This window comes from Oncorhynchus keta, chromosome 4, assembly GCF_023373465.1.
Source record: "Oncorhynchus keta strain PuntledgeMale-10-30-2019 chromosome 4, Oket_V2, whole genome shotgun sequence".
Classification (NCBI taxonomy): domain Eukaryota; kingdom Metazoa; phylum Chordata; class Actinopteri; order Salmoniformes; family Salmonidae; genus Oncorhynchus; species Oncorhynchus keta.
In genome coordinates, this window is record NC_068424.1 from 75,733,243 (window position 1) to 75,756,351 (window position 23,109).

At 47.5% G+C, this 23,109-nt stretch overlaps 2 protein-coding genes across 7 annotated transcripts in view; one reads left to right on the forward strand and one right to left on the reverse strand.

Annotated features, from left to right (window-relative positions):
* The window catches only part of LOC118384069 (UDP-N-acetylglucosamine--peptide N-acetylglucosaminyltransferase 110 kDa subunit), a 43,827-nt gene extending 30,039 nt beyond the window's left edge, over nt 1-13,788 (forward strand). For both annotated transcript variants that reach the window (XM_052515895.1, XM_052515896.1), the window contains exons 18-23: nt 753-896; nt 1,548-1,574; nt 2,202-2,354; nt 3,017-3,269; nt 11,111-11,234; nt 12,350-13,788. In XM_052515895.1, the coding sequence (XP_052371855.1) occupies nt 753-896; nt 1,548-1,574; nt 2,202-2,354; nt 3,017-3,269; nt 11,111-11,234; nt 12,350-12,530 (882 nt within the window). In that variant the 3' untranslated portion in view covers nt 12,531-13,788. The remainder of the gene's footprint in view (nt 1-752; nt 897-1,547; nt 1,575-2,201; nt 2,355-3,016; nt 3,270-11,110; nt 11,235-12,349) is intronic.
* Nucleotides 13,789-15,580: 1,792 nt separating this feature from the next.
* LOC118381565 (uncharacterized) lies at nt 15,581-23,109 on the reverse strand. Of its 5 annotated transcripts, none has more exons than XM_052515878.1 (6): nt 22,658-22,853; nt 22,267-22,613; nt 21,458-21,927; nt 18,447-19,048; nt 17,468-17,621; nt 15,655-16,992 (listed from the first exon to the last, which is right to left on the reverse strand). In XM_052515878.1, exons 3-6 carry the CDS (start codon nt 21,465-21,467, stop codon nt 16,853-16,855), a joined length of 906 nt encoding a protein of 301 aa, XP_052371838.1. In that variant the 5' UTR covers nt 21,468-21,927; nt 22,267-22,613; nt 22,658-22,853; the 3' UTR covers nt 15,655-16,852. The 5 variants fall into 5 exon arrangements, 4 of the variants coding, with proteins under 4 accessions (XP_035624388.1, XP_052371835.1, XP_052371838.1 ...); XM_052515877.1 differs by having other exon boundaries at nt 21,458-21,991; XR_008131833.1 differs by having other exon boundaries at nt 15,581-16,992; nt 21,386-22,613; nt 22,658-23,109.

Genomic DNA, 23,109 nt, shown 5'->3' on the forward strand with positions numbered 1-23,109 from the left:
ACCCTTCCTGGACAGCCTGCCTGACGTCAAGGTGAGATGGTGAATAGCCCTAACCCTTCCTGGACAGCCTGCCTGACGTCAAGGTGGTCAAGGTGAGATGGTGAATAGCCCTAACCCTTCCTGGACAGCCTGTCTGACGTCAAGGTGAGATGGTGAATAGCCCTAACCCTTCCTGGACAGCCTGCCTGACGTCAAGGTGGTCAAGGTGAGATGGTGAATAGCCCTAACCCTTCCTGGACAGCCTGTCTGACGTCAAGGTGAGATGGTGAATAGCCCTAACCCTTCCTGGACAGCCTGCCTGACGTCAAGGTGAGATGGTGAATAGCCCTAACCCTTCCTGGACAGCCTGTCTGACGTCAAGGTGAGATGGTGAATAGCCCTAACCCTTCCTGGACAGCCTGCCTGACGTCAAGGTGGTCAAGGTGAGATGGTGAATAGCCCTAACCCTTCCTGGACAGCCTGCCTGACGTCAAGGTGGTCAAGGTGAGATGGTGAATAGCCCTAACCCTTCCTGGACAGCCTGTCTGACGTCAAGATGGGACTGTGGGAATGTTCTTTGACCATATTTCCATTTGACCCACCAACTATTGGAGAGCCCCATGGTCTGTTCCTGTTCTTCAATTTGAACTGTGAAGAGTTTTTTCAAAATTGTTATTTATTTTTTTTGCCCCCTTTTATCCTCCTGAAAATGCTTTGTAAATCCTTCCTTCCTTCCTTCCTTCCTTCCTTCCTTCCTGTGGTCTCCTCTCCAGATGAGGTGTGCCAGTGGGGACAGTGGAGTAGCAGAAACCAACGGGGCTCTGTCCATGCCTGTCATCCCCATGAACACAGCAGCTGAGGCCATCATCAACATGATCAATCAGGGACAGATACAGGTCACCATCAACGGATTCACTGTCTAACCCTTCCTGGACAGCCTGAGGTGAGATGGTGAATAGCCCTAACCCTTCCTGGAGCAGGTGAGATGGGACTGGCCACCACACAGGTACTGGAGGGACGGGGGGCCTGGGCTTCCTGGACAGCCTGCCACAGGTACAAGGTGAGATGGGGCCCTAACCCTTCCTGGGCCCACCAGATGGGACTGGAGGAATGGGACTGGCCATTTGACACACAGGTACTGGAGGGATGGTCTGTTCCACTTCACACAGGAACTGGAAGAGTTTTTTAAAAATTGTTATTTATTTTTTGGCCACCTTTTTATCCACAGGAAAATACTTTGTAAAGGGGGGCTTGGCCTTCCACACTTCCTTCCTTCCTTCCTTGGCCACCACACAGGTACTTCCTTCCTGGGGACTGGCCACCACATGAGGTGTGCCAGTGGGGGGGACTGCAGAAACCACACAGGTCTGGGGGGACTGGTCACCCCAGGTACAGCAGGGGAGGCCATCATCAACATGGTCAATCAGGGACAGGGACAGGTCACCATCACAGGATTCACTGTCAGGGGACTGGCCACCACACAGGTACTGGGGGGGACTGGCCACCACACAGGTACTGGGGGACTGGCCACCACACAGGTACTGGGGGGGGGACTGGCCACCACACAGGTACTGGGGGGACTGGCCACCACACAGGTACTGGGGGACTGGCCACCACACAGGTACTGGGGGGGGGACTGGCCACCACACAGGTACTGGGGGGGACTGGCCACCACACAGGTACTGGGGGACTGGCCACTACACAGGTACTGGGTGGGGGGCACTGACACCACCACACAGGTACTGGGGGGGGTGGGGACACACACTGATACCACTACACACAGGAAATGGATAAGAATGAATATCAGCTTATTTTGTTGGTTGGATGAAGCACCTTTGTGGTTGACCTTTGATCCCAGCCATATGACATGACGAGAGTCTAGTGTTACATCTCCTGTATACTGTGTGTTTTCAGATACTTCCATTGGAGGTGGTTGTAGTATCAGGGTCTGTCTCCCTCCAGGTATGACACACACACGGTAGTACTGGAGAAGGACATTGGGTCACTTGCATGTCTACTTTTGGGTTAGGACACCTGGGGAAATGGTTCCATTACTGTTGTCTGTTTTCTCAGCTCTGAGACCGAACAGGGGTGTAAGGGAAACACTGTCACTACGCACTGGCCTCTCCTCATCCCCCTCTCTTCCTTTCTCTGCCCCCCTCCTCGTTTCTCTCTGGTCATAAATCTCTCCATCGTAACCACCGCCTTGTCCTCCATCTCAGATCAACAACAAGGCGGCTACAGGAGAAGAGGTGCCTCGTACCATCGTGGTGACAACCCGCTCCCAGTACGGCCTGCCTGAAGACTCCATCGTCTACTGCAACTTCAACCAGCTCTACAAGATCGACCCTCCCACCCTGCAGATGTGGGCCAATGTAAGCATCAAGCTAGAAAACAGTGTTCCAATCATCCTGTTGTCTGAGGTCTTCATGTTTCTTCAGGAATTCCTCTTGTCCCGGACTCTCTGGGTGAAATGGGAGTCCCTATGTGATAGTCTATTAGCTTTGACCAGGCCCTATGCTCTGGTCAACAGTAGTACACTATATAGGGGCTCTGGTCAACAGTAGTACACTATATAGGGGCTCTGGTCAACAGTAGTACACTATATAGGGGCTCTGGTCAACAGTAGTACACTATATAGGGGCTCTGGTCAACAGTAGTACACTATATAGGGGCTCTGGTCAACAGTAGTACACTATATAGGGGCTCTGGTCAACAGTAGTACACTATATAGGGGCTCTGGTCAACAGTAGTACACTATATAGGGGGACTCTGGTCAACAGTAGTACACTATATAGGGGCTCTGGTCAACAGTAGTACACTATATAGGGGCTCTGGTCAACAGTAGTACACTATATAGGGGCTCTGGTCAACAGTAGTACACTATATAGTAGTACACTATATAGGGGGGCTACACTGGTCAACAGTAGTACACTATATAGGGGCTCTGGTCAACAGTAGTACACTATATAGGGGCTCTGGTCAACAGTAGTGCCATTTCAGACACACAGCAACTTACTCACCATCTCTCCTGTAGATCCTGAAGCGTGTTCCCAACAGTGTTCTGTGGTTGCTGCGTTTCCCTGCGGTGGGCGAGCCCAACATCCAGCAGTACGCCCAGAACTTCGGCCTGCCCGGCTCCCGCATCATCTTCTCTCCTGTGGCGCCCAAGGAGGAGCACGTGAGACGGGGCCAGCTGGCCGACGTGTGTCTGGACACGCCCCTCTGTAACGGACACACCACCGGCATGGACGTCCTCTGGGCCGGGACACCCATGGTTACCATGCCAGGTGAGACTGAGCTTTGCACTCGTTCACTAGCCTCCACAAATCAAAGCGTTGGATTGGTGTTGACATGAGCTGGAGGGAGTTTCTGCGTCCCAGTCATTTCCTTTCTAATCTGTGATGGGAACAAATACACACTACAGAGAAAGGAGAGATAATTGGGGTGAACGGTTCTGTGTGCTGTTGTAACGGTGGTGGGTGAATGGTTCTCTGTGCTGTTGTAATGGTGGTGGGTGAATGGTTCTGTGTGCTGTTGTAATGGTGGTGGGTGAATGGTACTGTGTGCTGTTGTAATGGTGGTGGGTGAATGGTTCTGTGTGCTGTTGTAATGGTGGTGGGTGAATGGTTCTGTGTGCTGTTGTAACGGTGGTGGGTGAATGGTTCTGTGTGCTTTTGTAACGGTGGTGGGTGAATGGTTCTGTGTGCTGTTGTAACTGGTGGGTGAAGGGTTCTGTGTGCAGTACTGGTATCATTTTAATCTTTTAGTGGGTGAATGGTTCTTGCTACGTGGTGGGTGAACTTTCTGAACATTCGTAACGGTGGTGGGTGAAGGGTTCTGTGTGCTTGTCATTCCAATTTGGGTGCATTCTGCGTGCTGTTTCTGTAGCCTGTCAACTGGTTCTGTCTGCTGTTCTCGGTGGTGGGTGAAGACCTGTGTGCTGCTCCACACGGTGGTGGGACCACCCTAACCTGGTGGTCCCAGTGCTGTTGTACCCACGTGGAGTTCCAGGTTCTGTGTAGCCTCTGGAACTGGTCTGCGGCCAACAAGGCAGAGTTCATCTCAGCGGTGCCTCCCTCCAGTCCCTGTGACTGTTGTGGCACGGTGGTGGGAAACATGGATCTGTGTGCAGATAACACTGGTGGGTGAATGGTTCTGTGTGCTGTCCGCCCACGTGGTGGGTGCACAAGAGCTTGCTGGTCAGCGGTGGTGGTGGCACCGGGATCCTCATCTCTCCCAAGTGGTCTGGTTCTGTCTGCTGTTGTAACCCTGGTACCCATCTGTCTATTGCTCCTTTGAATTCCATGGTGGGTGAAGGGTTCAGCCCTTTGTAACGGTGGTGGGTATCATTTATCTGCCCTGCTGTTCCTCGGTGGTGGGTCAATGAGCTTGTGCTGTTGTAAGCTGGTGGGTGAATGGACTGTGCTCTGTTCTCACAGTTCTGGGTGAATGGTTAACCTGTCTACCTTTGACTCATTGGTCTCTGAATGGTTCTTTGCTGTTGTCGGTTTGGGTGAATGGTTCTGTGTCCCCCCTTGTCACGGTGGTGGGTGAATACTGTTGCTGGGTGACCTCATCTTTACGGTGGTGGGTGGTGGATGCTGTTCTTCCACTAACCTGGTTGCAACTCCCCTCCAAGTGCTCCGACCACTGGTTGTATCCTTTTCCCTCTCGTGCTCATCCAACACTTCCCGGTGGTGGGTGAATGGTTCTGTGTGCTGTTGTAACGGTGGTGGGTGAATGGTTCTGTGTGCTGTTCCCCGTACGGTCTCCTCTTCCATGGTTCTTCTCTTCCCTCTGCTCAAACTTTGCTCCAACCTATCTCCTGATTCTGCCTCCTCAACCCTCCTCTGGTCCCTTAATGGTCCTTTGACTCCCTATGTCCCCTATCCTCCAGGGTTCGGTCCTCCCCTTGCTCGGTGGTGGCTGAATGGTTCTGTGTGCTCACAGAACAGGTGGTGGGTGCAGCCGGTTCGGAAATGGAGGAAAACGGTGGTGGGGACCTGGCATCCTTTGTAACGGTCCCTGGGTGACATTTTCTCCTCTGTCTCTGCTGGTAATGGCCACTTTGTACCATTCTGAATGGTTCTGCATCTGCCTGTAACGGTGGTGAATGGTTCTGTTGCCACCTTCTCCTCCCTGGGTGAATGGTTCTGTGTGCCCTCCTAACGGTGGTCTGAGATGACTGTGTCAACCATTTTGAAAAGGTGGTGGGTGACATCTGTGTGCTGTTGTAACGGTGGTGGGTGAATGGTTCTGCTGCTGTTGTACCCGGTGGTGGGTGACCTGGTTCTGTGTGCTGTCGGTCCAGATGAAATCTGCGTCTTGTGACGGCTGGTGCCCAACAACCTGGTGGGTGAATGGTTCTCCTGTGCTTCTCCAGACCATGGTGGGTGAATGGTTCTGTGTGCTGTTGTACGGTGGTGGGTCAACTGGTCCCTGTGTGCTGTTGTAACGGTGGTGGGTGAATCTTCTGTGTGCTGTTGCACGGTTCTGAAAAATGGTTCTGTGTGCTGATGTCAACAACGGTACAGGTGGGTGAATGGTTCTCTGCTTTCTCTGGTGGGTGAATGGTTCTTGTGCTGTTGCCGGTCCTTGGTGAATGGCTCTACCGCTATCTCGGTGGTCAGAATGGTTCTGTGATCCAAATCAGTAACGGTTTGAAGACTAGTCATTCAACTGTGAATGGTTCTTCTGCTGTGTCACGGTGGTGGCTCCGAACTGCTAAAGCTAACTCTCTCTCCTCTGCTCTCATCCTTCTAGACCTGGTGGCTGAATGGTTCTGATGCTGTGAACCATCAGGTCCTCCTCTCCACCCTCTCCGGTGGTGGGTGAATGGTTCTGGTGCTGTTGCCCACGGTGGTGGGTGAATGGTTCTACCTGACAGGTGGTCCTGACCAGGTGGCGTGGCTGTTGTAATCTGTGGGTGAATGGCTCTGTGCTGGTGTAACGGTGGTGGGTGAATGGTTCTGGCCCTCTCTTAACGGTGGTACACCAAGTCACTTGGCTCTGTCATAACCTGACATGGTCTCTGTGCTCATTGTAACGGTGGTGGGTGAATGGTTCTGTGCTGTTTCCCCTTCTGATGACCAGGTGGTTGTAATCGGTGGTCTGAATGTCTGGCAGACATATCAGTGTGGTGAACGGATCACCACCTCTGCTGAACCTCAGCAATGGACGGTGCTCCTCTTGTCCCGGGGTGGGTGACTGGTTCCATGATCTGCCATCACGGTGGTGGGTGAATGGTTCTTGTGCTGTCCTCCCAGTGGTGGCTGAAGTTCTGTGTGCTGTTGACGGTGGTGGGTGAATGGTTCTGTGTGCTGTTCTCAACTAACATGAATGGTTCTGTGTCCTGTTTCCTGGTGGGTGAATGGTTCTACAACATGTGCTGTTCACACAGGAAGCGGTGAAGGTTCTAATCCAGGCACGGTGGTGTCATGGTTCTGTCTTGATTACTGTAACGGTGGTGGGTGGGTTCTGTGTGCTGTTGTAACGGTGGTACAATGGTTCTGTGTGCCAGAACGTGGCAGTGAATGGTTCTGTGCTGTTCAACGGTGGTTGAATGGTTCTGCTCACGTAACGGTGGTCCTGAATGGTTCTCCACTGGCTTCCAGTGGTGGGTGAATCCGGTTCAAGACCATGGTGTGCTGTTGTAACGGTGGTGGGTGAATGGTTCTGTCAATGCTGTTGTAACCTCCAGGCTGAATGGTTCAGGTGCTACACCCAAACGGTGGTGGGTGAATGTTCTGTTCATCCACGGTCTGGCCTGAATGGTTCTCCCTACCACTGAGGAAGTACAGTGCTGTTGTCAGGTGGTCAAAATGGTTCTGTGTGCTGTTGTAACGGTGGTGGGTGAATGGTTCTGTGTGCTGTTGCCAGGTGGTGGGTGAATGGTTCTGTGTGCTTCCGGAGGTGGTGGGTGAAACCTGTGCTCTTCAAGGAATGGTTCTAGGCTGTTGTAACGGTGGTGGGTGAATGGTTCTGTGTGCACCCCCCCCAACAAGATTTAGATGCAAGTGGCTGTTCCACTGGTTGTGTGGTGTATGTAATTTGTGGGTGAATGGTTCTCTGGCTAAGAGGTCTGGGTAAATGACTTAAATGTAAATGTAAATGTAAATGTAACGGTGGTGGGTGAATGGTTCTGTGTGCTGTTGTAACGGTGGTGGGTGAATGGTTCTGTGTGCTGTTGTAACGGTGGTGGGTGAATGGTTCTGTGTGCTGTTGTAATGGTGGTGGGTGAATGGTTCTGTGTGCTGTTGTAACGGTGGTGGGTGAATGGTTCTGTGTGCTGTTGTAACGGTGGTGGGTGAATGGTTCTGTGTGCTGTTGTAACGGTGGTGGGTGAATGGTTCTGTGTGCTGTTGTAACGGTGGTGGGTGAATGGTTCTGTGTGCTGTTGTAATGGTGGTGGGTGAATGGTTCTGTGTGCTGTTGTAACGGTGGTGGGTGAATGGTTCTGTGTGCTGTTGTAACGGTGGTGGGTGAATGGTTCTGTGTGCTGTTGTAACGGTGGTGGGTGAATGGTTCTGTGTGCTGTTGTAACGGTGGTGGGTGAATGGTTCTGTGTGCTGTTGTAATGGTGGTGGGTGAATGGTTCTGTGTGCTGTTGTAATGGTGGTGGGTGAATGGTTCTGTGTGCTGTTGTAACGGTGGTGGGTGAATGGTTCTGTGTGCTGTTGTAACGGTGGTGGGTGAATGGTTCTGTGTGCTGTTGTAATGGTGGTGGGTGAATGGTTCTGTGTGCTGTTGTAATGGTGGTGGGTGAATGGTTCTGTGTGCTGTTGTAATGGTGGTGGGTGAATGGTTCTGTGTGCTGTTGTAACGGTGGTGGGTGAATGGTTCTGTGTGCTGTTGTAACGGTGGTGGGTGAATGGTTCTGTGTGCTGTTGTAACGGTGGTGGGTGAATGGTTCTGTGTGCTGTTGTAACGGTGGTGGGTGAATGGTTCTGTGCTGTTGTAACGGTGGTGGGTGAATGGTTCTGTGTGCTGTTGTAACGGTGGTGGGTGAATGGTTCTGTGTGCTGTTGTAACGGTGGTGGGTGAATGGTTCTGTGTGCTGTTGTAATGGTGGTGGGTGAATGGTTCTGTGTGCTGTTGTAACGGTGGTGGGTGAATGGTTCTGTGTGCTGTTGTAATGGTGGTGGGTGAATGGTTCTGTGTGCTGTTGTAACGGTGGTGGGTGAATGGTTCTGTGTGCTGTTGTAATGGTGGTGGGTGAATGGTTCTGTGTGCTGTTGTAATGGTGGTGGGTGAATGGTTCTGTGTGCTGTTGTAACGGTGGTGGGTGAATGGTTCTGTGTGCTGTTGTAATGGTGGTGGGTGAATGGTTCTGTGTGCTGTTGTAACGGTGGTGGGTGAATGGTTCTGTGTGCTGTTGTAACGGTGGTGGGTGAATGGTTCTGTGTGCTGTTGTAACGGTGGTGGGTGAATGGTTCTGTGCTGTTGTAATGGTGGTGGGTGAATGGTACTGTGTGCTGTTGTAACGGTGGTGGGTGAATGGTTCTGTGTGCTGTTGTAATGGTGGTGGGTGAATGGTTCTGTGTGCTGTTGTAATGGTGGTGGGTGAATGGTTCTGTGTGCTGTTGTAATGGTGGTGGGTGAATGGTTCTGTGTGCTGTTGTAATGGTGGTGGGTGAATGGTTCTGTGTGCTGTTGTAATGGTGGTGGGTGAATGGTTCTGTGTGCTGTTGTAATGGTGGTGGGTGAATGGTACTGTGTGCTGTTGTAATGGTGGTGGGTGAATGGTTCTGTGTGCTGTTGTAATGGTTCTGTGTGCTGGTGGTGGGTGAATGGTTCTGTGTGCTGTTGTAATGGTGGTGGGTGAATGGTTCTGTGTGCTGTTGTAACGGTGGTGGGTGAATGGTTCTGTGTGCTGTTGTAATGGTGGTGGGTGAATGGTTCTGTGTGCTGTTGTAATGGTGGTGGGTGAATGGTACTGTGTGCTGTTGTAATGGTGGTGGGTGAATGGTTCTGTGTGCTGTTGTAATGGTGGTGGGTGAATGGTTCTGTGTGCTGTTGTAACGGTGGTGGGTGAATGGTTCTGTGTGCTGTTGTAACGGTGGTGGGTGAATGGTTCTGTGTGCTGTTGTAACGGTGGTGGGTGAATGGTTCTGTGTGCTGTTGTAACGGTGGTGGGTGAATGGTTCTGTGTGCTGTTGTAACGGTGGTGGGTGAATGGTTCTGTGTGCTGTTGTAACGGTGGTGGGTGAATGGTACTGTGTGCTGTTGTAACGGTGGTGGGTGAATGGTTCTGTGTGCTGTTGTAACGGTGGTGGGTGAATGGTTCTGTGTGCTGTTGTAACGGTGGTGGGTGAATGGTTCTGTGTGCTGTTGTAACGGTGGTGGGTGAATGGTTCTGTGTGCTGTTGTAACGGTGGTGGGTGAATGGTTCTGTGTGCTGTTGTAACGGTGGTGGGTGAATGGTTCTGTGTGCTGTTGTAACGGTGGTGGGTGAATGGTTCTGTGTGCTGTTGTAACGGTGGTGGGTGAATGGTTCTGCTGTGCTGTTGTAACGGTGGTGGGTGAATGGTTCTGTGTGCTGTTGTAACGGTGGTGGGTGAATGGTTCTGTGTGCTGTTGTAACGGTGGTGGGTGAATGGTTCTGTGCTGTTGTAACGGTGGTGGGTGAATGGTTCTGTGTGGTTCTGTGTGCTGTTGTAACGGTGGTGGGTGAATGGTTCTGTGTGCTGTTGTAACGGTGGTGGGTGAATGGTTCTGTGTGCTGTTGTAACGGTGGTGGGTGAATGGTTCTGTGTGCTGTTGTAACGGTGGTGGGTGAATGGTTCTGTGTGCTGTTGTAACGGTGGTGGGTGAATGGTTCTGTGTGCTGTTGTAACGGTGGTGGGTGAATGGTTCTGTGTGCTGTTGTAATGGTGGTGGGTGAATGGTTCTGTGTGCTGTTGTAATGGTGGTGGGTGAATGGTTCTGTGTGCTGTTGTAATGGTGGTGGGTGAATGGTTCTGTGTGCTGTTGTAATGGTGGTGGGTGAATGGTTCTGTGTGCTGTTGTAATGGTGGTGGGTGAATGGTTCTGTGTGCTGTTGTAACGGTGGTGGGTGAATGGTTCTGTGTGCTGTTGTAATGGTGGTGGGTGAATGGTTCTGTGTGCTGTTGTAACGGTGGTGGGTGAATGGTTCTGTGTGCTGTTGTAATGGTGGTGGGTGAATGGTTCTGTGTGCTGTTGTAACGGTGGTGGGTGAATGGTTCTGTGTGCTGTTGTAACGGTGGTGGGTGAATGGTTCTGTGTGCTGTTGTAATGGTGGTGGGTGAATGGTACTGTGTGCTGTTGTAACGGTGGTGGGTGTGTGCTGTTGTGGTTCTGTGTGCTGTTGTAACGGTGGTGGGTGAATGGTTCTGTGTGCTGTTGTAACGGTGGTGGGTGAATGGTTCTGTGTGCTGTTGTAACGGTGGTGGGTGAATGGTTCTGTGTGCTGTTGTAACGGTGGTGGGTGAATGGTTCTGTGTGCTGTACTGTGTGCTGTTGTAACGGTGGTGGGTGAATGGTTCTGTGTGCTGTTGTAACGGTGGTGGGTGAATGGTTCTGTGTGCTGTTGTAACGGTGGTGGGTGAATGGTTCTGTGTGCTGTTAACTGGTGGGTGAATGTTCTGTGTGCTGTTGTAACGGTGGTGGGTGAATGGTTCTGTGTGCTGTTGTAACGGTGGTGGGTGAACGGTTCTGTGTGCTGTTGTAACGGTGGTGGGTGAATGGTTCTGTGTGCTGTTGTAACGGTGGTGGGTGAATGGTTCTGTGTGCTGTTGTAACGGTGGTGGGTGAATGGTTCTGTGTGCTGTTGTAATGGTGGTGGGTGAATGGTTCTGTGTGCTGTTGTAACGGTGGTGGGTGAATGGTTCTGTGTGCTGTTGTAACGGTGGTGGGTGAATGGTTCTGTGTGCTGTTGTAACGGTGGTGGGTGAATGGTTCTGTGTGCTGTTGTAATGGTGGTGGGTGAATGGTACTGTGTGCTGTTGTAATGGTGGTGGGTGAATGGTTCTGTGTGCTGTTGTAATGGTGGTGGGTGAATGGTTCTGTGTGCTGTTGTAACGGTGGTGGGTGAATGGTTCTGTGTGCTGTTGTAATGGTGGTGGGTGAACGACAGGTTGGTGTTTAAATGTGCCGTGTGCCCGTACAGGTGAGACCCTGGCGTCGCGCGTGGCAGCCTCTCAGCTACAGTGTCTGGGCTGTCCTGAGCTCATCGCCCACACCAGACAGGAATATGAGGACGTGGCTGTCAAACTGGGCTGTGACATGGAATAGTAAGGACCTCTGACCAACACACACACTCCAGCTCGTTCTGTCTCTCAATCCTCCTCCGTCTCTTCTCACACTCAATCTGCCTCCGTCTCTTCTCTCTCTCAATCTGCCTCCCTCTCTTCTCTCTCTCAATCTGCCTCCCTCTCTTCTCTCTCTCAATCTGCCTCCCTCTCTTCTCACTCTCAATCCTCCTCCCTCTCTTCTGACTCTCAATCTGCCTCCCTCTCTTCTCACACTCAATCTGCCTCAATCTCTCTCTCTCTCAATCTGCCTCCCTCTTCTCTCTCTCAATCTGCCTCCCTCTCTCTCTCCCTCTTCGCTCTCTCTCAATCTGCCTCCCTCTCTTCTCCCTCTCAATCTGCCTCCTCTCTCTCTCTCTCAATCTGCCTCCCTCCCTCTCTTCTCTCTTCTCTCTCAATCTGCCTCTCTTCTCTCTCCCTCTCTCTCTCTCAATCTGCCTCCCTCTCTTCTCTCTCAATCTGCCTCCTCTCTTCTCTCTCTCAATCTGCCTCCCTCTCCTCTCTCTCAATCTGCCTCTCTCTCTCTCTCAATCTGCCTCCCTCTCTTCTCTCTCTCAATCTGCCTCCCTCTCTTCTCTCTCTCAATCCTCCTCCCTCTCTTCTTTCTCTCAATCTGCCTCCCTCTCTTCTCTCCCTCTCAATGTGCCTCCCTCTCTTCCCTCTCTCTCTCTCAATCTGCCTCTCTCTCTTCTCTCTCTCTCTCAATCTGCCTCTTCTCTCTCTCAATCTCTCTCTCTCTCAATGTGCCTCTGCCTCACTCTCTCAATGTGCCTCCCTCTCTTCTCTCCCTCTCAATCTGCCTCCCTCTCTTCTCTCTCTCTCTCAATCTGCCTCACTCTCTTCTCTCTCTCTCTCAATCTGCCTCTCTCTCTCTCTCAATCTGCCTCACTCTCTTCTCTCTCTCTCTCAATCTGCCTCACTCTCTTCTCTCTCTCTCTCAATCTGCCTCCTCTCTTCTCTCTCTCTCAATCTGCCTCACACTCAATCTGCCTCACTCTCTTCTCACCATTGCTGTAACTGACCCACTCTCTTCTCACCATTGCTGTAACTGACCCGGTTCTCACCATTGCTGTAACTGACCCGGTTCTCCCCCCCAGTCTGAAGATGATCCGGTCCCGTGTGTGGAAACAGCGTATCTGCAGCCCTCTGTTCAACACCAAGCAGTACACTATGGATCTGGAGAAGCTCTACCTGCAGATGTGGGAGCGTCACGCCAGCGGCAGCAAGCCAGACCACCTGGTCAAACTGCAGCCCGTCGAGAGCAGTGAGAGCGCCTGAAGTCCCAGACCCAGGGTGTGTCCCAAATGGCACCCTATTCTCTATATAGTACACTGCCTATGACCGAGGCCCGAGACATAGGTAGTGCACTACAAAAAGGAACATGGTGCTTTATGGGACGCGACCCCCCGAACCTGACGTCCCATCAATCGATGCACGTCACCCCCACCCTGACCTCTAACCCCCAGACCTCTTAACTCCAGTCCCTCCAGAGCAGCAGAAGCATCTGGGCTTGAACTCTGACCCCCAATCGCCCCCAACCCACCACTCTGCCCCTCCTGCCCAAAGCCTAGCGCCTATCTGCTCCCCTTTAGCCCCCTTCATCCCTGCCTCCCTCCCCTGTGACTTGGACTCTTGTCTGTTGTAGAGCCTGCAGGTGTCTCCCTCTACCCCCTCCCTGCCATTCACCTCCCTCGTCATCATATCCCATCCATGTTGGTTTCCCTGAGCCAGACTGAGCCAGAACCACTCTGCCCTTCACCTGAGACTCTTCCCCCAAACCACAGCATCCATACTGGGTACGAGAGGAGGAACACCCCTTCTCCATCCCTCCCTCCCTCCATACAGCGCCTAGAAGAGACCCCCCTTGGCTTTTTCACTTCCCTTCTGTGTGTGTATATGGGACCCGTTAGGGCCTTGAGGTTTGAGAGCCAGTCCCAAGCCTCCATGTAATAATTGAATATGTAATAAGAGGTTGATGTTATAAGAGTACAAAGGGACTGTGTTGAAGATCTAGTCACTCGTCTTGAACTGAAAACATTGAATCGGCTTAAACATGTTAAAACATTGTCTTTAGTTTGCAGCTGCTCTTGGTAACTCTGCCAGGATTTGAGTAAGATAGTTTCATTATCAGATTTCAGAGAGAAAGATCATAACCACTTCCTTCCCCCACCACCCAAATGCCAACTTTGAAGGATTGTGTCATGTGTCAATGTAAGAAAACAAAAAATATTCTCGATGGCTTTGTCCTCTTGTTCGATGTCACGCACTATGCTTGTTAAGACCAAACCTTGTGGATAAAGAGAGGAGTTTCAGTACTACCCCATTGGAATGGCCCTGTTTTTCTTTCACCCTTCGTTATGCTGCTCCTCTCCCCATGCAATGATTGATTTATCACTCAAACCAGGAATGGCCTAGGTAAGTATTTTCTGAGCAGTTTTAGTTTTGTACTCTTGCCTTTGTTTTATTGAAGCTCTGTCTGGTATGCTGCAAGGCTCTGACTCTATGTCTGTTGAAATAAAGAAATAAGGCCAACCTCCGGGATGGGTGGATCATTTTACTACCTTAAATCAGGGTCGTGTTGGAGCACATTCACCCATATTGCTTCCACCTTACAGACCTGTTTTTGTTTTACTCAATTTGGTATAAAAACTATTTAGAATTTTCTGTGGAACTGTGGCGTTTTTCAAAGCTGTAAATAGATTTTCTAAATGTAACATCCTATAGTAGTGTAATAGTTACGAAACAGCAAATGCATTCATCAAAATAAAACTGCCTGCTAAACAAATAAAATAAATAAATATGCGGGACTCCCCTTCAAATTAGTGGATTTTAATTTTTCAGCAACACCTGTTGCTGATGTGTACAATCAAGTACACAGCCATGCAGTCTCCATAGACAAACATTGCCAGTAGAAAGGCCTTAATAAAGAGCTCGGTGACTTTCAACGTGGCACTGTCATAGGATTCCACCTTTCCAACGAGTCCGTTCATATTGTTTATGGCCTGCTGAAACAGCCCCGGTCAACTGCAAGTGCTGTTATTGTGAAGTGGAAACGTCTAGGAGCAACAACGGCTCAGCCGTGAAGTGGTAGGCCACACAAGCACACAGATCGGGACTGCCGAGTGCTATAGCGTGTAAAAATCGTGCCAACTAAGTTTGGAGGAGAAACAATGTTCTGGGGCTGTTTTTCATGGTTCGGGCTAGGCCTCTTAGTACCAGTGAAGGGAAATCTTAATGCTACAACATACAATGACATTCTAGATGATTCTGTGCTTCCAACTTCGGCAACAGTTTGGAGAAGGCCCTTTCCTGTTTCGGCATGACAATTAGTGGAAAACCTTGGAAGAGTGGAGGCTGTTACAGCAGCAACAGGGGGGAACCAACTCTATATTAATACCCAGGATTTTGGAATGAGATGTTCAATGATCAGGTGTCCACATACTTTTGGTAATGTAGTGTATGTTTTACTTATTCAAGTGAGCTAGTGTATTTGGATCCGCATTATGTTGAATATGTTTTTAGGCCTGAGAAACAAGACTCCCTGGTCTGATGAAACCAAGATTAAACTCTTTGACCCAAATGCCAAGCATCACATCTTGAGGAAACCTGGCACCATCCCTACGGCTTAGCATGGTGGCAGCATCATACTGTGGGGATGTTTTATAGCGGCAGGGACTGGGAGACTAAACGGGATCGAGGGAAAGATAAACGGAGAAAAGTACAGAGATCCTTGATGACAACCTGCTCCAGAGGGCTCAGGACCTCAGACTGGGAAGAAGGTTCACGATCCTAAGCACACACCCAAGACAACGCAGAAGTGGCTCCGGGACAAATCTCTGAATGTCCTTGATTGGCCCAGCCAGAGCCCGGAATTGAAGCCGATCGAACATCTCTGGAGAGACCTGAAAATAGCTGTGCAGCAACGCTCCCCATCCAACCTGACAGAGAAGAATGGGAGAAACTCCCCAAATACAGGTGTGCCAAGCTTATAGCGTCATACCCAAGAAGACTCGAGGCTGAAATCGCTGCCAAAGGTGCTTATAAACAAAGTACTGAGTAAAGGGTCTGAATACTTACGTAAATGGGATATTTCTGTTTTTTTATTTGTAATACATTTGCAAAAATTTCTGCAATCCTGTTTTTGCTTTGTCATGTGTTATTGTATTTTCCTCAATCTACACACATCTAATCCATTTTAGAATAAGGCTGTAACAAAATTTGGAAAAAGTGAATGAATGCACTAATTTCAGCCAATAGTTTAAGTTGGTACCCATTTTTTGTGTACTACATCATCCAATTGTGTACTATTTCACAAATCCAATTTTGCAATATGTTATGCTTAAGGTCCTGAAGGGCATCTTTAAGTTAAAGTACATTATGTGTACTACTTTATCACGCACTGATTTTTTTAAAAATCTGCAACAAGTCTTGTTTGGTGGAACCACGGCACGGGTGGGTAAATGCACGTTTTGTTTATGCAAACTAGAATATTTGCATGGAAATCTGTCGCCATGGAAACCTACCTCATGTAATTTACATGTGGTGTAATGTGTTGCTGCTTGTGGGATGACCATCCATAACATCCACATTAGTTTCAGTTCATGACTGAAGCATTTCTAAGCTATATTCTACAAGAGTATAGGTACATCATTCATTTTAAAATTCCAAATAAATATATAGCAATAGAAGATTGCGGCATTAACAGCGATTTTTGCACCACAAACAATGCCGACCTTCATGTTATGGAGAAGGTTGTACTTTCTCCTTGTCACGTCTCTCAGCTCTTGATGTTTGACCTTGATGGCTGTTTGATGCTGCACAGGGTCAAAGGAACCCTTGATCACTGTGCCACGGCCGCAAATACATACCACAGGAGATCGTTAAATCAAATGGCAGTAATACAGTGGGGTAAAAAAGTATTTAGTCAGCCACCAATTGTGCAAGTTCTCCCACTTAAAAAGATGAGGCCTGTAATTTTCATCATAGGTACACTTCAACTATGACAGACAAAATGAGAAAAACAATCCAGAAAATCACATTGTAGGATTTTAATGAATTTATTTGCTGTGTTGCACCTACACCATGCTTGAAACTCTGCATTTGTTTAACGATGCCACACGCAATTGAAGGAGTCGAGAAATAAACGTGGCAGCAATGTAAAACTGGGTTCCCCCTAATTTTTTTAAGGGACAAAACTGCTTTTAAAAGTGTTTTTGCGAGATAACATTAAGACTTGCTGTGCATTGACTGCTTGTCAGAGAACTTGTTTCCCTCCTATGGCTCCCACAACTTGAATGCACCTCGAGAGGAATATTTATCTCACATAGAACACACAACAAGCAGACTAGATAAATAGATCAACTATTCTACTATATGGTTGTCTGATTTTGTTTTCATAAAAATATTACATGGCAAAAACAGTAGCACTGGAAAGTTCCATCCTGAGTTAAGTTTAGGCTTTGAAATGCTTTTCCAGCAGCTACAAACAGCTGTCTGAGTTAAAGCGCTGTATTATAGAGAGCATTATAGAGACTATTTCATTCTGTTCATCTAAACATCAGAGTGTCATCAACAACCATGCATGTTGGTTCAGTGCATTTTTATAATGACGGGCGTGCAGCTTCATCACATTCCATCTCATTCTCACTGTAGTCATCAGACCGATGTCCTCCTCTCCTCAGGCTCCCCCTGCTCCCCAAGCCAGACAGGTCAACCTCCTCATCCTTCACACGCAGCATTTCTACACATACAGAGACAGAGAGAGAACATGATGCATCAAATATACTGATGTGAATTCAGGGGGAAGCCACATCCAAGACTCGAACCTGGATCCTGCGACTGTCAACCCAACATCTTAGCAATTACGTAAAGAGCTCCAAACCTCTTGACGAGGTCACTAGGTGTTATGGTTAAGGTCACTACAATACTGTCAGATGCTTCAATATTGTAAATGAATAAAAGGCACCCCCTCCTTTTGGTGAGGTTTGGTGGTTGCTTAGTTTTAGCATGGGCAGCACCTAACTATGGTCCAAATGCACCCTTTCTCTATGGACTCAGGTAGCCAAGCGGTTCAGAGCATTGGGCCAGTAACCGAAAGATGGCTAGTTTGTTCACCTAGTCGGCTCTGGGATTCAATCTGTCGATGTGCCCTTGAGCAATGCATTTCACCCTAATCGCCCTGTAAACCACTCTGGATAAAATGTAAATGGACTCACCCGGAGCGCGGACGTCACACTGCCTGAGTCTGCACTTCTGTCTTTTCTTATTGGATCCTCCAAACTTCTTCATGTCTTTACAGAAATCACACTGAGCACAGTCCTCAGTCCTCCTGCATGGCTCACACTCCCCACACATACGGATGGAACGCTTCTGCACACATGGGAATCACACTACAGGGTGTTCTCTGTATATAAAAGGCTTGGGCAGGTCATATCTATATATAAATAAGTGATGGAGTAACACCGTAAATTTATCCCTGGCAAATTGCATAGAATTACAGGACATTTGCTTTAAAACTGCAGCATTTTCTCTCAGCTCCATGTCAGAACGTATAGGATTGCAGGAAATTTGCTTTAAAAACACAAGATCTCAAAAGTGTTCTTGCGCAGAGCCTGGAAAGAATTCAGCCGTGTCGACCCGTCCATTGACCACCTAAACCCCTTTTAAATCCAGGATCTGCCCCTGGGTCACTTCTGGTGACTCTTTAAAAAAGGACATTCTACTTCAAAATGAATTCAGACTAAATTGTGAACACCATATTAAAATGTTTTCCCTGTCAAAGACTTATAACATGTAGACCAACAGATGCAGCATAGCTGCTTTTAATAAATAGGCTGAAGCATGGGGTTGGCATCTGCATTTACCCCCAAAAAAACTAAATTCAGCAAATATACATAGTAACTTCAAAAGAGCGTCTCACGACGCCAGGGCAGAACTAAGATATGCCACAGAACTAATATATACCGCCACTCCCCCTCCCACAATTAAAAAAATGAATAAATAAATATATATAAATAAATAAAACCATGTAAAATCATAATAAAACATAAGTGGCGGCTACTCTGCTAAATGAATATAGGGGAAACCCTGTACACTGAGGAATTTAAGTATTTTCCACACAGGCATTCTTTATCCCTTTATGTTTTTCATCCATATGATAAAGAAAATGTTAGAGACAAAAGTCTTCCTACACACCTTACAATTAGGAGCAGCATAAGTTTGACTAGATGTCAAATGGGGCAACATAGTGGCCGTCCTGCCTCCAGTATTGGTATGAGAGCTTTCTCCATTCTCAATCTGTTTTCTCTTTGATTCGAGTGTCTTAGATCCTGATTGCTGTCCTCTACTCTCCACCTTATCATCACTTTCCATGTTTTCACACTGAGCTGCAGAACAGTCTGGAGTTACTGGAGAGAGGGGCTGAGAATCACTGGCTGGTTCTGATACTCTGTAGTCCTCTACATCAGGTTCTAGTTTGATCTCTATAGATGTGTCGGTGAGTAGAGGGTCCCTCTCTCTGTCCTCCACAGTTTGGGTTTGGTGTAGATGTGAGGGCTGAGATGGGTTCTCCTGATCACAGTCACTTTCCACAAAGGGAGAAGTGAATATGGAGTCTTTGGTATGAAAGGGCCCTAGAAGCTGATCTTCCTCTTGACTGGTCTGTAGTTCCTCCTGTTCCTCTTTAATCTGTGTGGGCACTGGGTCCTCCTGAATCAGACTGGTGCTCCACTCCTGCTCACAGTGCTGCTGTTCAGGGGGAACCTCTTCAGATATGGGGAGAGTGAGCTGCTGGAAATCTGATAGAGGAAAAATAGGAAATATAGTTGCAAATTATTCAATAATTAGAAAAATGTCCATCTAAAACAGAATCCAAAGTTCAATGATCTGGGCCCTGAAACATGCAATTATGAAATGTTGAATAATCTACCTAGTTATTTTATCATTTGATTTAGAACAGCTAGCTCTTTGATTCAACAATAGAGTTGCAGCTACAGTGCACTCTGGGGATCCGTATTTTACTACAGTGCATTCGGAAAGTATTCAGACCCCTTGACCTTTTCCACATTGTTACATTACAGCTTTATTGTAAAATGGATTCAATTGTTTTTCCCATTAATCCACACACACACTACCCCATGACAGAGCAAAAACGTGTATTAAAAATAAAAAAAACAGAAATACACATTCACATAATTATTCAGACCATTTACTCGGTACTTTGTTGAAGCACCTTTGGCAGCGACTACAGCCTCAAGTCTTCTTGGGATTCTTTATTTAACTAGGCAAGTCAGTTAAGAACAAATTCTTATTTACAATAACGGCCTAGGAACAGTGGGTTAACTGCCTTGTTCAGGGGCAGAACAACAGATTTTTATCTTGTCAGCTCGGGGATTCGATCAAGCAAACTTTCAGTTACTAGTCCAACGTTCTAACCTCTAGGCTACCTGCCACCCCATAATGAATGGGCTGCACATGCCGAGAGAGTAGTTTCGAATTGGTCTGCAGTGTAGCATCAGTCTATAAAATGAGCTGCTTGTTATGTGTAGATAATCCTTTCTACTGATGTTTTCTCTAAAGATATAACGTCAGCCATGTTCAACTGCTCTCAACCAGAGTGCCTTGACAACGGGTCAAGCACGCTGCACAAACTGAACGCAAACGACACAGGACGTCTTGTTTAAAACCTGTTGAATCTAGGGGGCACCATTTATTTTTGGAAAAATAACGTTCCCAAAGTAAATGGGATATTCTGTCAGGACAAGACGCTAGAATATGAATATAATTGACAGCTTAGGATAGAAAACACTCTAAAGTTTCCAAAACTGTAAAAATATTGTCTGAGTGTAAAAAAAGGAACATTTGCTATCTAACTGGGAGTCTCGTGAGTGAAAACATCCGAAGCTCAAAGGTAAGCGATTTGATTGCTTTTCTGATTTGTGACCAGGTTGCCTGCTGCTAGCTAGGCATAATGCTGTGCTAGGCAATCGATAAACTTACACAAATGCTTGTCTTGCTTTGGCTGTAAAGCATAATTTCAAAATCGGATGACAGGGTGATTAACAAAAGGCTAAGCTGTGTTTCACTATATTTCATGAATATTAATATTTTCTAGAAAATATTTTTGTCCGGTTTTTGTCTGTTGTGTTATGCTAATTACTGTAGTTGATGACAACGCTCCCGGATCCGGGATGGGTAGTTACAAGAAGTTAATGAAAAGGGGTTGCAGTCTACTGTCATGACGTTGGCCTGGGGGGGGGTGTTTATGACAGTCATAAATACCTCTTGCCCCCTTTTTCCTCGCTCTACCCGACTGATGTTACATTTACAAAACCCTTGTTTAACAGAGATTCTGTTATCTCTAGTTGGTGACTTGCAGCGCGATCTGCGTCAGAAATAGAACTGATTTCTATTTTAGCCCTTGGCAACGCAGACGCTTGTTGGCAAGCACGAGCAGTTCTCTAAATGTATTTTGCAACACTCCGTGCACGAGCGGGGTGGTCAGTCTGTTAGACTAGAGGGTGTGGACAATGATTAATGGGTGTAGGCAGAGCAGCTCTCCAGTAGGTGTACCAAAACATTCAAGGACGGGTGGGTATAATGTGTTACATTCCAACAGGAATCTGTCCAAAAAACGTTGTAAATAACACGGTTGGCAACAAACAACGCACACAAAGTTGTATAGCAGCAGAATAAGATACCGGGTAGGGAGTGGGCTATTTAATTACGTTTTACTCACTACGTTAATTCTGTAAAATGCATGTCCTCACTCTGGTAGCCTAATGACAAACATTAAGAATAAGCTAGTGGTGAGCTGATGCCTATTCGGCAGCATGTTCTTTGTATGCGTGGTTTGTTGGCAACCTTGTTCTTTCCGAAGTTTTTGGAACAGATTCCTGTTGGAACGTTCCACAAATTATACCCACACTTCCAAGGGCCATTTTCTCAAAAGTGTATTAACTTTCAAAGCATAATTACTTTCCCATTGTTCATGATATACCATTGTGTAGCTCTGTGTCTCTGCTTGTATGTATGGGGAGAAAAAAAAGTTAAATATTGCTATATAAGATCAAATCAAGGCGGTCGGTCACATCTTGCCCACTCACAAACTATTGCAACAAAGACATATTTCTCACCTGGCGCTCTAAACTAGCCCCCATAGTCTTCGCAGACTGAATGTTTTTGACGTCCGTAGTTTAAGAACTTACATTTTGACATGTCGACTGCACAGAGACTCCAGTTCGAGGTTTATTCATTTTTCTTAACCTGCGCTCAACTCCGTGGAGGCGTTCAGATACTTGGCTAATGTTGGTGTTCACATACTGGAGAGGGAGTGCAAAACAACGACGCTGGACAGAGTGGAATCAAGTGTAGCAAAAAGGCAGTTTATTTAAAGTCAGAGATATCTTGTCCTGCAGTTAAGCGTGCACGGACCTAAACATATGACTCTGTGAGGAGTCAGCTAATTAGGCTGCTTTGACAGAGTTTGCAGCAGAATGTATACACAGAATAATGTAGGTGGAGTCTCGTCGTGTTGGTCTTCTGACTGGTCCTGAAGAGTTGGAGGCGGGCCTGCTCTAGCCAGAGCTGGAGCCCCATTGGTGCACAGTAGAGTCCTTTGCTCTTGGCACCCGACCAGTAGAGGGGTGTGGAGTGTGAGTACGTGCTTATGAAATGTCTGTGTGTCAAGGAAGCGTGAGATAAGGGGAACTGGCAGTTTCTGCGTTAGGCTCAGGTGTTTCCTGTTTATGCAGGGGTGCATGCAAGGATCAATGTCAGTGAGATAGTTTGGCACTCTAAGCTCGTTAGTGTTGCAGGGGAGTATATTTGAGTGATAACATAATTATCCAAAAGACACATGGCTGCTATTGCACGTAGGCTCTAAACTTGACTGAGGACACTGGGCCCAGAGTTATCTGAGGACATCCGGTTTAACCAGAGCGTTGGCCAGCTAGTAATGCTTGATATATGAATAGTTATATAACACTAGCTAATATAGTAACTAGGCAATACAAACCTGCTCTGCGTAACTTTAACTCTGGCTTGAAAACCAAATCCAACAGTCTTCGTAGACGGCCATTCAAACGGTAGACTTCTTCATGCAGCTCTGGTATGGTTGTCTCTTTGGCTACGGATATCTCTAGAGCAGCAGGCGCTGTTGGTCGGTCAGTAAGATACACGTTCAGCAACTGTAGTTTAGACATTATGAGCGGAATGAAAGTCGGCGTGTTCGTATTATTCTACTCTGCCTGTAACATTATATCGACAAAAAAAAACTACAACTGCGATAGCCTATATAAATAGCGTGAAAAACAAAAACCTACAACTGCGATAGCCTATATAAATAGCGTGAAAAACAAAAACCTACAACTGCGATAGCCTATATAGATAGCGTGAAAAACAAAAACCTACAACTGCGATAGCCTATATAAATAGCGTGAAAAACAAAAACCTACAACTGCGATAGCCTATATAAATAGCGTGAAAAACAAAAGACACCACTTTCACAACATGGCTGACAAAAATACTAGGATGATCAACCAGCTGGCTTACGATAGTACACTTTTTCTGAAAACGAAATTCCTTTATCGATCAATGTGATTACAATCATTTTCCAAAGCGTCTGGTCTTCTTAACATTAATAAATGTGAACTCATAGCTGTCAAAGATTGTGTGACACCTTCATATTATGGTATTCCAGTAAAAGAAGAAGTTAATGGTTATCTGTAGGAAGAAGGTATATAGTGTGGTGAATTAAGCTTGGAATGTGCTGAGTGCAGGGAAAGCGATCACACGTGGCAGGCATTGCAGTAAAGATGCAATGTTTGTTCAGATGTGTAGAAGGAGACTCAGCCCAGGA

Coding starts and splice junctions, on each gene's coding strand:
- LOC118381565 (XM_035768495.2), bottom strand. CDS start 22,453: ATGTCTAAACTACAGTTGCTGAACGTGTATCTTACTGACCGACCAACA. Junction 19,049..22,266: donor GTTAAAGTTACGCAGAGCAG/GTTTGTATTGCC, acceptor TTCCTCTATCAG/ATTTCCAGCAGCTCACTCTC. Junction 16,993..17,467: donor GTGTGACGTCCGCGCTCCGG/GTGAGTCCATTT, acceptor CTGTATGTGTAG/AAATGCTGCGTGTGAAGGAT.